At 41.5% G+C, this 15,228-nt stretch overlaps 2 protein-coding genes across 3 annotated transcripts in view; both read right to left on the bottom strand.

Moving 5' to 3' along the window:
• The window catches only part of tubgcp4 (tubulin gamma complex component 4), a 53,944-nt gene extending 45,526 nt beyond the window's left edge, over positions 1 to 8,418 (bottom strand). For both annotated transcript variants that reach the window (XM_072282047.1, XM_072282049.1), the window contains exons 1-2: positions 8,179 to 8,418; positions 1,388 to 1,513 (exon numbers count right to left, since the gene is read on the bottom strand). In XM_072282047.1, coding sequence (XP_072138148.1) covers positions 1,388 to 1,513; positions 8,179 to 8,334 — 282 coding nt within the window. In that variant the 5' untranslated portion in view covers positions 8,335 to 8,418. The remainder of the gene's footprint in view (positions 1 to 1,387; positions 1,514 to 8,178) is intronic.
• Positions 8,419 to 9,585: 1,167 nt separating this feature from the next.
• LOC140211892 (calicin-like) lies at positions 9,586 to 11,352 on the bottom strand. The gene has a single exon (XM_072282078.1). The coding sequence runs from the start codon at positions 11,350 to 11,352 to the stop codon at positions 9,586 to 9,588; it is 1,767 nt and encodes a 588-aa protein (XP_072138179.1).
• Between the last annotated feature and the right edge of the window lie 3,876 nt (positions 11,353 to 15,228).

Genomic DNA, 15,228 nt, shown 5'->3' with positions numbered 1-15,228 from the left:
CCATCTGCATATCAGCAATCACACTGTTCACTGGAGTTCAAGCCATAAGTCCCATCTGGACATGGCTGAATGACTAGAAAGTTTCCTGACACCTCTACTTTCTGAGGAGGCTGAAGAGAGCTGAACTATGCACATCAATACTCACATCCTCCTACAGAACTGCAGTAGAGAGCAGCCTAACATGTTGCATCACTGCATGGTACGGAAACTGCTCTACAACAGGTAGTCAAAACTGCCCAACACGTCACCAGCACCAGATTACCCACCATCAACAATGTATATACAGAGAGGTTCTGGAAAACGGCCAGTAACATCATGAGGTATTCTGCTTATGGACTGTTTGCCTCTCTTCCATCAGAGAGGAGGCTAAGTAGAGCACCCATGCAGGACTACCAGACTCAAAAAGAGTTACTTTTCCCAAACAGTAAGATTGATCAATACCTCCACCCACTAATTCACCCTACAACCACTTTATCATTTCCTGTTAGAGTCATCTGATGTGAAGATACTTCTGTGCTAGTGTCACTTTATGGACATAAGATCACACTACGTATAGTGTTCTTTATCTTATTGTTTGTTTTGTACTGCACCAGATCCAGAGTAATAATTATTTTGTTTTCTTTTACACTTGTGTACTGGAAATGACATTAAAATAAACTTGAATCTTAAGAGGAGAAATGGAGCAGATTTTGCCACCTTATACTGTTGTATAGCATAGAACATCACAGCACAGTACAGGCCTTTTGGCCCACGATGTTGGGCCAACCTTTTAGCCTACCCCAAGATCAATACTTTACGATCCTACTCTAAGATCATGCTCTGATCAACACACCACAGCAAAATCCTAATACATGTAAATGTATATGATGACTAAATTTGATCCTTGATCAATCTAACATAGATTACCTCCTACATAGCCCTCCATTTTTCTATAATACACGTGCCTATCCAAGAGTCTATTAAATGTCCCTAATGTAACTGCTTCTGCCACCACCCCTAGCAGTGCGTTCTGTGCACCCACCACTCTGCGTGTCAAAAACCTACCTTTATCATCCCCCCATATAATTTCCTCCTATTACCTTAAAATTATGCGCCCATGTATTAGCCAATTCCACCCTGGGAAAAAGCCGCTGGCTGTCCATTTGATCTATGCCTCTTATCACCTCTATGAAATCGCCTCTTATCCACCTTCACTCCAAAGAGTAAGGCCCTAGCTCAGTCAATCGATCCTCATAAGACATATTCTCCAATCCAGGCACGATACATTTGTGGAGGTTATCTGAAAAGCATCACCTTAAAAGTGCTTTACAAGTCAGAAGCATTGAGTGGCAAGCAATACAGAGGTGTATACAAAACCTCAGCATAGATCAGTGGCCATAGAACCTACCTGCTGTACATGTCCGGTATACTGCTCCACAAACTCAGTAAAGCGAATGTAGTCAGTGCCTAACTTGCACAATCGATTTAAGACACTGGTCTCACTTGGATGAAGAAAAGGCAGATCCTGAGATACCTAGGTACAATCAGATATAACTGTTAGCTTAGGGCATGGCTTAATACGCAGTAATATAAATAGTTTGTATTTGATTAGTGGCTACAGTGTCAAATGTTCTCAGCACTTAAGTCATTCATCTGTCAAATACACCAATATATATCTTATACACAACAGATTCTGTAGATGCCAGAAATCCAGAGTACACACAAAATGCTGGAGGAACTCAGCAAGTCAGGGACCATCTATGGGTGCAATGCTCCACCACTGCATCATGGCTGATTTATTATACATCTTAACCTCAACCTCCTGCCTTCTTCCCATATCCTTTGACACTCTTATTAATCAAGAACCTAATAACCTCTGCTTTAAGTACACCCAACGACGGCCTCCACAGCTGTCCATGGAAATGAATTCCATAGATTCACCATCTTCTAGCTGAAGAAATTCCTCCTCATCTCTGTTCTTAAGGGATATCCTTGTACTTTGAGGCTGCGCCCTCTGGTCTTAAGACTCCACCACGAGAGGAAATATCTTCTCCACATTTTGTGTGTTGCTCTGAATTAAAACTGCGTGTAGATATTACTGACATCCTAAACTATCCCTTCGCTTGTTCAGCACCGACAGCTTTGGAATGCCTAGAAAATACGGAGTTTTGAACTAATAAGTGTGTAACAATGACAACTGAAGGATTTGGTCTGTCCAATTTAATCAGCCATGCAAATATTGTCCCCCATTGCAGTACAATCCCCTACTAAATGATTCTGGATCTTTACCTTAATTTATATAGGAGCATGAGAAATGGAATCAGGCTGTACAACATCATTGTGAGGTAGCGGCCTTCTTTCACTTCACCGTTTTCTGCCCTATCTCTGACAAAAGGTAGTGGATTCGACCCAGTACATCGGGGGAAAGCCCTTCCAACCATTGAGCATATCTACATGAAATGCCTTCTTTTCTCACTGCTGCTATCAGCTAGAAGGTACAAGTGCCTCAGGACTCGCACCACCAGGTTCAAGAGCAGTTACTACCCCAGAACCATCAATCTCTTGAACAAAAGTGGAAAACTACACTCACTTACCTATGTATTGGGATGTTCCCACCACCAATCATCTCACTTTAAGGACTCTTTATCTAATTATCTCATATTCTCTTTACTTATTGCTATTTATTTATATTTGCATTTGCAGTTTGTTGTCTTCTGCACTCCAGTTGATTTTTTCATTGATTCTGTTATAGTTACTATTCCATAGATTTGCCGATTATGTCCGCAGGAAAATGAATCTTAGGGGTGTATATGGTGACATACATGTTCAAATTAAAATTTATTATCAGAGTACATACATATCACCACATACAACCCTGAGATTCTTTTTCCTGCGGGCATACTCAGCAGATCTATAGAATAGTAACTGTAAACAGGATCAATGAAAGAGCAAGAGCATTGAAGACAGAACAAACTGTTGAAATGCAACTACAAATAAATAGCAATAAATAACAAGAGCATGAAATAATAAGATAAAGAGTCTTTAAAGTGAGATCATTGCTTGTGAGAACATCTCAACAGAGGAGTGCATTTATCCTGTTCTTGAACCTGGTGCGAATCCTGAGGCACTTGTATGGTCTGCCTGATGGCAGCAGTGGGAAAAGAGCATGGCCTGGGTGGTGAGGATCCTTGATGACAAATGTTGCTTTTCTAAGACAGCATTTCATGTAGATGTGCTCAATTTTCAATCTCCCTCCTGTATGCTGATTCATCACCACCTTTGATAAGGCCCACAACAGTAGTGCATCAGCAAACTTAAATATGGTATTGGAGCTGTACTTAGTCATACAGTCATAGGAGTACTTTAACAATAAATTTACTTTGAACTTTGAATATGCTTAATTTAAAAAACTCAAGCTCATTGATTTTACTTGGTATGAATTAATCTTGAATTTTCCCTTTCCAGGTGTCCCCTAGATTTCTCATAGTGTGTTCACTCTAGGCCAGTTTTTAAAAAAAATTACTTTAATCAGATCAAGTGATATTTACAGACAGCCTATCATTTGAGGTTAGAGTCTATGTACCAGGTCCACAAGTGCTCTGATAGTAGTGAGAGGCAGACCATGAAGCATTTTTAGATCAGTCAAACCCAGTTTGCAAGCTTTGATAGTGCCATCAATAGAAAGATTTATGACTTGATGAGCACAAAGTTATCAACAATTGAAAGGGTCATGAGGGTCATTAGTTTTTCTTTCAAATGTCAAATATTGCAGATGAGTATCTGATTCAGATCAGGATACACCTTGAGAACAGTATATAATCCTGGCTGCTAGGAAAGAAGTTGGACGTCTAAATTCTAGGCACAATTCATGTCACTGCATTAATTCTTGTGATATCCTGTGTTAACAGCTATCCCTCTAACGATGATGATGTATTACCGCAACACCTTATTGGACCTATTTTGTGTTAGTGATTTATGTGAGATTTTAAATGCACATAATCTATAGATCTACAGATGCACAGAGGAGCGCATCCTGACTGGCTGTATTACAGGTTATATGGAAACACCAATGCCCAAGAACAGAAAGACCTATAAAGAGTAGTGGATACAGCTCCTTCCAAAACAGAAAAAGCTCTCCACACCATCTGCAAGAAGCGCTGAACAAGAAAGTAGCATCCATCATCAAAGACCTCCACCATCCAGGCCATGCACTATTCTCACTTCTGTCATCAGGAAGGTGGAGCCTTAGGTCCCCACACCACCAGGTTCAGGAACGGTTATTACCCTTCAACCATCAAGCTCCTGAAGCAGCATGGATTACATCACACACAATAACACTGAACTTATTCCACAATCTATGGACTCACTTTTAAGGACTCTTACAACTCATGCTTTTAGTATTATTTATTTAATATTATTATTGTTGGGTTTTTTTGTATTTGCCCAGTTTATTCCCTTTTGCACATTGGTTGTTTTTCAGTTTTTGTGTGTAGTTTCTCATTGTTTTTATTGTACTTGTTTGATCTACTGTGTGTCTGCAAGAAAATCAATCTCAATGTAGTATATGGTGACTTTATCAAACTATTAGTATTTGTTGCTATTTATTTATTATCTGCATTTGCACAGTTTGTTTACAGTTTACAGATCCTGTTTACAGTTACTCTTTTAAAGATTTGCTAAGTATGCCCACAGAAAAAGAATCTCAGGGTTGTATGTGATGACATGTATGTACTCTAGATCATAAATTTTATTTTAAACTTTATTTCAATTTAAAAAAACTTCTTGCTAAAATTCTCCCACGACTATCTATACCACATATTATATCTTTCTCATTTGTTTGGTTGTAGCTTACAAGAATACAATTAGATCCAGTTTCCTTTTGCATATTAAATTGTGGTGGTTGCTTGGTTCCACAGAGCTTCTGAGAATCTACTGCCTAAGTGCAATTTTTGATTAGTTATTGACACTGGAGAGGTTTCGTCCCTCATCGGAATTCTGATAGATTAGTTATTTTAATAAGTTTTATTTATACAGGGCTTTTCATAGCCTCAGTATACATCAAAATATGTTGGATGTGAAGGATGTGTTACCTCAGAAATCTCATTAATGGTGATTGATTGCACATGGGCTTCAGTAAGCAAGAAAACAACCCACTCTCTTGTTAGCAAGATGGTGCATAACAAACAAAAACAGAAATAGGCCTTTCAGCTTTGTGACTGTTCCAGCCTCCAACAAGGCTATGCTGACTTTTATTTTGTCCACTTATCCCCATTATTCCTTTAATATCGCAAAAAAATCTGTCAATCTCAGTCCTAAAAACAGTGATTAAGCCTCTGCAGCTCTCTTTGGTTGTGAATTTTAAAACTTTACCACCATCCAGATAAAGAAAATTCTTCCCATCTGTCCTGCATTGGTGACCCCTTGAGACTGATCTCAAATTCTAGATACCTCAGAATCTCCATGTTAAGCCCTGCAATGATTTTTGTATGTAAGAGACACCATTGAGGAAATGACATAGCAAACCAAAAATACTTATAAATTCATAACAAGTGGGAGTTATTTACAATCCATCCTCAGTTGACTTTGGTGGTGTGCCTTCTGAAACTGCTCATATCAGAAATGGCATTCCTTCAAATCTGAAAGGTTGAAGTTGAAAGGACATAGCACTTGGATTAACACTAAGCATCAATCAAAAAAATATATTACCACCTGCAACTGCATCTTCAGCAGCCTCCCTTACTATACACTGCTTTTTTCTTCCCTTAAGATGATTAATTTAAAGCAGAAGTTGATAGGTTCTTTATTAGTAGGGGCATCAAAGGTTATGGACAGAAGGCAGGAGAATAGAGTTCAGAAGGAAAAATAAATCAGCCATGATCAAATAGTGGAACAGACTTGATGGGCCAAATTGTCTAATTCTGCTCCTAATCTTATGGTCTTAATTACCAAGGGTTTGGACATCTATCTGAATATTTTCTTCAGTATTCTGGGCTCTATTTTTCAATAATGTCATCAGCCTATCACATCCATACCAGACTATCAGTTCCTATCTATATCAGTCCTGTTATCAATCACTCATCAAAATACCACGTAAATGTCTTCGGCTATGCATACTCCAGATTTCAACCATCCCTTGTGTGAAAAAAAACCTCTTCAATTAATCTGACCCTTACCTTAAACATGCCCTCTGCTTATCGACAACTCATTTAAGAGAAAATATTTTTATCTTTGCCTTACAATGTTTTTAAAAATTTTATTTACAGCACAGAAACAAACCCTTCCAACTGCCCAATGAGCCCACACAGCGCAATTACACCCATTTGACCAATTAAACAACTAACTCATACTTTGTTTGGAATAAGGGAAGAAACCAGAGCACCCGGAAGAAACCCACGTGGTAACGCGGAGAACATTCAAACTCCTTACAGGTAGCAGTGGAATTGAATCTGGGTCACTGGTGCTGTAATAGTGTTACAATAACAACTACACTTTCATGCAAGCCTTAGTCAGACACCTCAACCTGCCCCAGTCGAAAGCAAACCTTCTTTTTCATTCTCTTGTAGCTAAAATGCTCCATCCCATGCAACATCGCAGTGAATCTCCTTTACACTCTTTGCAGTTCAAACATATCTTTTCTGCAGTGTAGTGAACAAAATTGTACACAATAATCCAGATGCTTTATATGAACTCCCTGTTCTACTATTCAATGCCCTGGCAAAGAAAGGTTATTATCCCATTTGCTTCCTTATCCATCAAAGACATTTATCAGGAGTGCTGCATATGCAGAGCCTTCAGCTTTGTCAAAGATCCCTCCCATCCGTCCGACAAACTCTGACCCCCTACCATCAGGCAGGAGGTACCGTAGCATTAGGAAAAGAACTGTCAGGGTGGGAAACAGCATCTTTTCCCTGGCCGTTAAGGCTATGATCACCACACAGATCTCATTATGTATGAAGTGCCAGTAGCATTATACTGTTTACTTTTTAAAACTTGTGTCAGAATTGCACCTTATTAATTAACTAGTGGTAATATTACTTGTGTGTGTTGTGTGTATGATTTATATGTACTGTGTTGTGCAGCTTGGACCGGTGGAACATCATTTCGATTACAGTTGAATGACAATAAACTGAACTTGAACTGCCTCATCTACTTGTCCTCTGCCAAGATCCCTCTGTTCCTCAGTACTTTCGGAGTTCCTACCATACACTGTTTTTGGTCAAAATGCATCAAGATTAAATTCCATTTGCCTTTGCTCTGTCCATCAAAACATTCTGCAACCAAAGACTATTCACAGTTGATATCAGAATTTTCCACGATATCTGCAAATATACTAATCATAACTTTGCCATTCACATCCAAATCATTCAAGTATCTAACAAACAGTAAGGGCCTTGCTGAAGAACTCAACAGTGCACCACTGGTTGCTGGCTCTCCATTACAAAATCCTTTCACTATCACTCTCCGCTTCAACACACTAATCCATAATTGCATTCCCTATCTCCATACTCCCCATCACTGAGACCCACACCTGTGCTTGCAACTCTCGGCTTTTACAAAGCCCCATAAGTGTTCTTCCCCTCAAACTTGCAAAAGCAACTCCTGCAATGCCACCCCACTCTTGCAATCCAGACCGGTGACCCTTTGCTATCAGACACCTCATACGTACCACAAAACAGAACAATCCATCATCCTGTCATATTAGTTACTTCCTGTGATCCCACACCCTCTTCTGAAATTCTGTCCCACCCTTCCCACTCCAAATCCTCATGCCTTGACTATACATAAGCTCTTCGACCTAACCTAGCACGACATCCTTGCCTTCCTCTCTTGCCACCCTCCTCCTTCTCTTGCATCCCCCTATTGCGTGAACCCTCCCTCTCTTGCTTTACCCCACTTTCCTCCTCTCTCCTCTGTCTTTTGCCTACATCTTTCCCCTATATTGCATAGGAAAGTACTGAGAAAATCTTCAGATGCTAGAAATAAAGCAACACACACGAAATGCTGGAGGAACTCAGCAGGTCAGGCAGCATCTATGGATAAGAGTGCAGTCAACGTTTCGGGCCGAGACCCTGCACTCTTTTCCATTGATTCTGCCTGGCCTGCTGAGTTCCTCCGGCATTCTGTGTCCCTATCTTGCATACTCTCTTATGCCTCCCTTCCCGCCTCCGGTTGCCATGGTGCTCGGAGATCCGCCTTCACCTGCAGGCCGCTGCGCTTATTCCAGCTGAAGATGCTGCCTGGGTATCCACTAAGGGCCAGAAGCAGTTCGTGGATCATGGCACCGGCCTGGTCGCCAACGCCCAGTTGTCGCTGTCCCCAGGAACAGAAACAAAATCGATGTGTCCGGTTTAACATAGAAAACAGCAACCTCCAGATCTGCGCGCCGACATCTTTGTGACTGGCAAGAAATCATCCAAAATGACGTTGCGCGCGATCGCCATAATTCATCCTGGCGACTGGAAGATCTAAGACTGGACGCCCACAATATTTAGTACTGGCAGTTTCCAAGTCACATAACGGATTGTTGTCATCTTTATTGTTGAGGAGGGAGGAGAGACCAGCAGGCAGCACTGGGGATTGAGGACTCCTTTTCAGTGGATTTTGAGGTAGTTCAGGAAGCCAATGTGGGATCTATAGAGGTTTCCACAAAAGGGCTGGCAGTGACCCTCAGGGTGAGTGAGTGGATAATTTGTGAGATATTGCACTCTTTCTGCCACCTACATTGGGCTCTGGGCGTTCATCATTCCTAGATTTGAGGTTCTTAATGCACCTTCCCCTTGTGAAGGGGAATGGTCTAGAGCTCCCAGACGGGTTTGAGCACATTCTTGAATCTCATTCCCTGTCCACTAATCTCTTCACTTGATAAAGCTCACTTGAGTCAGGAATGTGAACTATATTGGAGTGCCCAGCATGGCCAAGTTGGATATCAGGTAAGGATCCTGACCCAGGTAAGGATATTAACCTCTCCTTCCAGTGAATTTGGAGGATTTTCAGTATTCTGGGTAGATTTAGATTGTGAATAGTTGGGGTCCAGACATAATCCTCGTGATGTCCAACTAGTTACAGTCTGCCAACTTGTGAAAGGCCCTTTTATAATCACAGGAGATTCTACAAAAGCTGAAAATCCAGGGAAACACTTTTTAACCAGGGTGTAATTGGCTAATATGAAGGGGCATGATTTTAAGGAAGAAAGTATAGGAGGGATGTCAGAGATAAGTTTTTTTTTACACAGAGAGTGGTAGGTGCATGGAATATGTAGCCAGGGTGGTGGTAGAGGCAGACACATTAGGAACATTTACGAAACCCGTAGATAGGCACTTGGATTATAGAACAATGGAGGGGTTATGTTGGAGACAATGGTTAGATTGATTTTGGATTGAAAGATCAGCACAACATAATGGGCTGAGGGGACTGTATTGTACTGTAATAGTCTATGTTCTGTTAGTGGTGCTTTTGATGACTAGCACATGGACCAAGTAGCCTCCTTCTGCTTCATATGTATAATTTATTTTCCAACAACAGGCTTGATTTTGACACTTTTATTTTCATGATAGGAAATAAAATATTAATTTTGAATATTATACTTATCTAATATCTTCTACAGTCCTAGCTAAATTTTTCAGGTTTTTGGATAAATTTGCATTGCAGTTTAGCTTTGCAGCAGGCAGAACTTTCCAGTGCTTCAGAAGGTCTCGCCACTTCTTCCCATACTCCCAGTTTGGTCTCTAGTAGGAAGGCACTTTTGTTCACAGCGTACTCCTTGGTGTTGCCTTCTTCAATGGCAGAGGTACCTCCGCAGACAAAAACCATGTTCCGAATGGTAGCCATGGCATGACACACCTCCAGTTTAGTGCCGTTGGGGAGCAAGGGGATGCGGTTGACCACCTTGTTGGCTTTGAACTTCTGCAAGTTCACTTCGATGGTGTGCTTGTGGCTTTGCACGGAGAGAGCTGTGTCACCTTGGAAGGCAACTACTGGCCTGTGTTTGAACTCAATGGGGAAAGTCAGGCTTTGCTTAACTTCGCCTGTTATCGTGTCAAAACAGTCCACGACTCCCACCCTGGAGATCCTGTCATTGATCATGCACCTGCCAGTTGCTATGTAGATGTATCTGTCCCCTTGGGTCACAACCTCTGCACAGTCCATGGGGACACTCATCCTTCCAACAGTGGTCCACTTCTCCTTTTTCTCGTCATACCGGTAAATAGTGGGGATGTACTTCCTAGGGGCCACGCTGCCCCCAACGGTGTATACTAATCCGTTGCACGCTATCATTGAATGGAAGACCAACCCAAGTGGGAGGTCTGGCAACTTGTTCCAAGTGCTTTTGTCCAGATTGTACCTCCATGCTGACTTGAGGCTGGCACTTTGCTCATTGGTGCCTCCTGTCACATACAGGTAATTCCTCGTGCATACAGCCCCCAAAGCAGCAGCTCGATAAGGCATGTTTGCAACCTTAATCCACTTGTTCTCATCAACAACATAGGCATAGATGGCATTCCGAAAACCACCATCACTGCTTTGCCCCCCCAACACTAGAACCACATCCACCAGGGCTCCCTTCCTCTGGAACTGTAAGACACTGTCAGTGTTCTCCTGTTTGCGGTGACTAAGCACGTCCACTATAGCACACACGCATGTCGTATTGTTCTTGACCAATACCTCTTCGTTGCTGACTTCTGAGAGCAGCTGGTCAGTGACACCATTCAGGTAAATGTTGGAAAACAGCTTCTGAAAATTACCCATCCTGTTCTCAAAGCTGTGGTTCGTCCATCTTAGTATGGTTGAGAGGACTTGGTCTTCATTAGTGGTGTGGAGGTCTTCATCCTTGACCAGCTTCAGTAATATATGGTATGGACACTCCACAAATTCCTTTGTCTCACTCAAGTGGAAGAATTCATCTTTCAAATAGAGGTACACAGTGGCTGCCAGTTCAGGTAAGTCATAGGTCTCAGCCAATGTAAGCGTATACATGTAATTTTGTTTGTCAAGGACGAGCTCTAGGTATTCCACGCAATGGGACTTGAGTCGCTTTATCATGAAGTACTTGGCTCCTTTGAGCAGATCCTCCACATTTTTGTCAGCAATGATGATCTTACCCGTGTAGAAATAGTCTAGCAGTTGTTCCACCGACACTGGGCTCATGTAATCGATGTCAATGGTGACGGACAGCTCATCAGATGGTTGGATATTGCAACTGTAGATTAAGTCCTTGACGTAGGGACTGACCGCAGTGAGAATGTTCTGGTGGGCCGAAAATGAATGGGAACCCACATTGATGACAACATCACAACACTCCTTGTTCTGTCTTTGAGTATTGAGAGCTTGCAAAATGAAGGTACTATGCTTATGATCATCAAATTCCAGCTTCATCCTGCAATGGGCAAGACAGTCCTGAAGTTTGCAGCAGAGCCTCTTAAGATAGAAGTCTGTTGTAACCAGGAAGTGATGCAATAAGCCTTGATCTCACAATACTTTTAATCCATCAGTAGAATGTTTGTGACTATTCATCAGGAAGATGTATAAAACAGGAGCTTGGATTGGCCAGTCCCTACTTGTCTGCCCCTTGGAAGATTGACCAATTGACCTGTTTCACAAGGGTCAGCTGTGCTTGTTCAGCAGGTTCCCAGCAGTTGAAATTTTTGAAGAGCTCACTTGGAAGGTCAATAAGAAAAGGGCATTAGATGTATACAAAGACTTTAACAAGTCACTTGCCAAGGTCCCACATGGCAAATGATCCAGAAGCAGGACAGCTCACGGGATTGAAGGAAAAGTGGCTGAATAGATCCAAAAGTGATATGGCTGATGTCTATTCTTGTGTCTATAAAGCTGCTACCAATGGGGTGCACAGAACTCGGTATTTAGTCCCTCGCATTTTGATTTAGGCCTAAATAAAGGGTGCATCTTTAAAGAGTTTACAGATGTGACTGGCAGTGAAGAGGAAAGAAATACACAGTTCTGATGTGTAATAAAAATTCACCATGGAGAAGTTAATGTTTTTGAGAAGTGGATCAGAGCAAGAGAATTTAAAAGTGGGAAGATACCAAGAGGTGTGTGGGAACAGAGGGACAATGGAGTCTGTGCCCATATGTCCATAAAGGTAGCAGAATGTGTCATTAAGGTGGTTTAGGAAGCATATTCTTTATTATGCAAAGCATAGAATATAAAAGCAAGTGGTTATGCGGAAATGTATATAACCACAGCTTGAACATTGTGTGCAATTCTGGTCACTGCGTTACAGGAAAGATGTGATTGCACTGGACAGGACAGGGTGAGTTGATAAAACTGTCTTGGAACTGGAAGATCTGGAACTAAAGCGTGGAATTATTTATTTATTTATTTAGAGATCTAGCACCGTAACAGGCCTTTCTGGCCCAACGAGCCTGTGCCATCCATTTATACCATGTGTCTTCAAAATGTGCGAGGAAACCAGAGTACCCGGAGGGAACCCATGTGATTATGGGAAGAACTTTCAAAGTTCTTACAGACAGTGTCAGGAAATGTAAAGCATTACACTAACGTGTCACCCTTATTGAATAAGCTCAGGTAGTTTTCGTTGAAAATTAGGATTGTATAATATTGCGAGGGGCCAAAGTGAAGTAAGTAGAAGCTAAATCCCTTGACAGAGGGATGAGAAATCAGAAGGAATGATATAAAGTAATTAGTGCAAGGATTAGAGCGAAGTGATAAAGGGCAACACGCAAATGCTGGAGGAACTCAGCAGGTCAGGCTGCATCTATGGAGAGGAAAAAATAGTCGATGTTTCAGGCTGAGACCCTTTGTCAGGACAGAAAGGAAGAGGGAAGATACTGGAATAAAAAGGTAGGGAGGGAGGCAGGAGGACAAGCTAGAAGGTTGATGGGTGAAGCCAAGTGGGTGGGGGAGGAAGGGATGAAATAAGAAGCTGGGAAGTAATAGGAGGAAAAAACAAAGGGCTTCAGTACCTGTGACAACAATAAACCAATTCCAATTCCAAAAATTCTGAATGGATAACTGTTACAGGATGTCTGACTACAATTCAGCAGTAGTTAAATGGATGCTTGACAAACTGACCTGTGAACCTTTTGCTGGAAGTGAAGAGTGAGCTGTATAGACACAATGGGCTGACTGGCCTCCTACAGCATTGTCGTTTTCAGTGATCCTATGATGGTAGAATAGACACCTAGGTTCAACTGGCTTCCCATTGCTTGTTTCTTATACTTGCTTCAGAAAGGAGCACCAAGAGGCAGGAAGGTTTAGGGTGGGAATTCCAGAGCCTAGGACCCAGGGAACTACAGACTCGGCAGACAGCAGGAGTGATTAAAATCAAGGATGAGCAAATGGCCAGCAATTACTGAAAGTGGAGAAATTGGAGAACCTAGCTGAACAAAAACAATCCGTGCAGCTTTCCTGTGGGTGGATTTGTGGATCTGATAAAGAAATATCACAAACTCAGTTGTTCCCAAGTGCTCATCTGTTCAAAGATTTGTCATTGTAAGAGTAACCACCATTGAGAAAAATCATCTTGTCTCGGTTGCTCCTAACACCAGAAAAAAAGAAATGAGACTGTCTCATAGCAATTATAGCCTATCTCTGCCTTCTCTTATTTATTTGGAGATCTAGCACAGTATGGGCCTTTCCAGCCCTTTGAGCCACACTGCCAGCAACACACCAATTTAACCCTAGCTTAATCACAGGACAATTTACAGTGTCCTGTTACCTACTAACCGGTGCGTCTTTGGGCAGTGGGAGGAAACTGGAGCACCTGGAAGAAGCCCACACATTCATGGGGAGGATGTACAAACTCCTTATAGATGATGCCAGAACTGAACTCTGAACTCCCAACACCCAGAGCTGTAGTAGTCTTTAGTAGTCTTGCACTAGCTATTACGCTTCCGTGGAGCCTTCTAGGGCCATCTGCATGATTTGGATCATGCATAGCAGCTCAATAATTAAACGACTATGAAAGAATAAAGTGAGTGTGTGTGTGTGTGTGAGAGAGAGAGAGAGAGAGAGAGAGAGAGAGATAGATATCACCATTGACTCCTAGGACTTGCTGGGAATAACCTGTCTGAATTAGTAAAGCCTGGACACTTAGTCCATTATCAATATTATTTTCTTTTTCATCAAACATCCATGTTTTCTATCCTTTCTTGATGTTGGCAGACCTATACTATAGATGCATTTGTTAGTTGCTGATTTAAGTAACCATTGTCTTCAAGCCAGCATCAAGTCTGCTTTGCCATTCAATCATGGCTGGTTTATTTTCCCTCTCAATTCCACAGCCGTCTATGGCACAGAAATTCCACCTCATCTCTTTTCTAAAGGGACATCACACAGTGAGTATCAGCATGTCACTTGATCAATTCTACTGTGGCTTGCTTGCTGTTGGTACATGTGTACCGCCCTTGACCATCACTGGGTAGGGATCAGCAGTAAAGTTAGGTTTAATCAGGTAAAAAATTATTGATAGTGGTAGTGGAGAATTGGCACAAAGATTCTATTTATTCATTGAGGGATAAGGGCCTTTCAGGCAAGACTAATACAGTAACTATGATTATTGAGAAATTAATATCACATTACCAATGTTACTGTTAATTCTGATCAATGCCATTATTGTACTTCCTGTACCTAATAAAATGGCCACTGAGTGGATGTTTGTGATCTTCTGCTTCTGAAGCCCGTCCACTTCAAGGTTCAAATCGCTGTGTGTTCAGAAATGTTCTTCTGCGCACCACTGTTGTTAAGTGTGGTTATTTGAGTTACAGTCTCTTCCTGTCATTTTGAATCAGTTTCCTCTTACCTCTCTCATTAAGAAAGCATTTTCACCCCCAGAACTGCTGCTCACCGCATGGTTTTTTTTTTGTTTTTCACACCATTCTCTATAAACTCTAGAGACTGTTGTGTGTGAAAATCCCAGGAGATCAGCAGTTGCAGTGATATTCAATCCACCCCTTTGGCCCCATTCTGATGTTTGGTAAGAACAGCAAATGAACCTCTTGACCATGTCTGCATGCTTTTATGCTTAAAGTTGCTGCTACATGATTGACTTATTAAATGTATGAATTAATGAGCGGGTGTACAGGTATATCTAATAATATGGCCACTGATTTAAAATCATCTCTACTATTGTCTATTATTTGCTACTAAAGTGCGAAAAATCATAAAACACCAATTTTATTGGGAATGAACCAAGTTCTAATCCAGAATAGATTTCAGATATAGAAAAGAAATCAACCTCATAACGAATGAAACTCAGCTTCCACCTAC

This window comes from Mobula birostris, chromosome 18 (genome assembly GCF_030028105.1).
Source record: "Mobula birostris isolate sMobBir1 chromosome 18, sMobBir1.hap1, whole genome shotgun sequence".
Classification (NCBI taxonomy): Eukaryota; Metazoa; Chordata; class Chondrichthyes; order Myliobatiformes; family Myliobatidae; genus Mobula; species Mobula birostris.
This window is presented reverse-complemented; position numbering and strand designations above follow the sequence as displayed.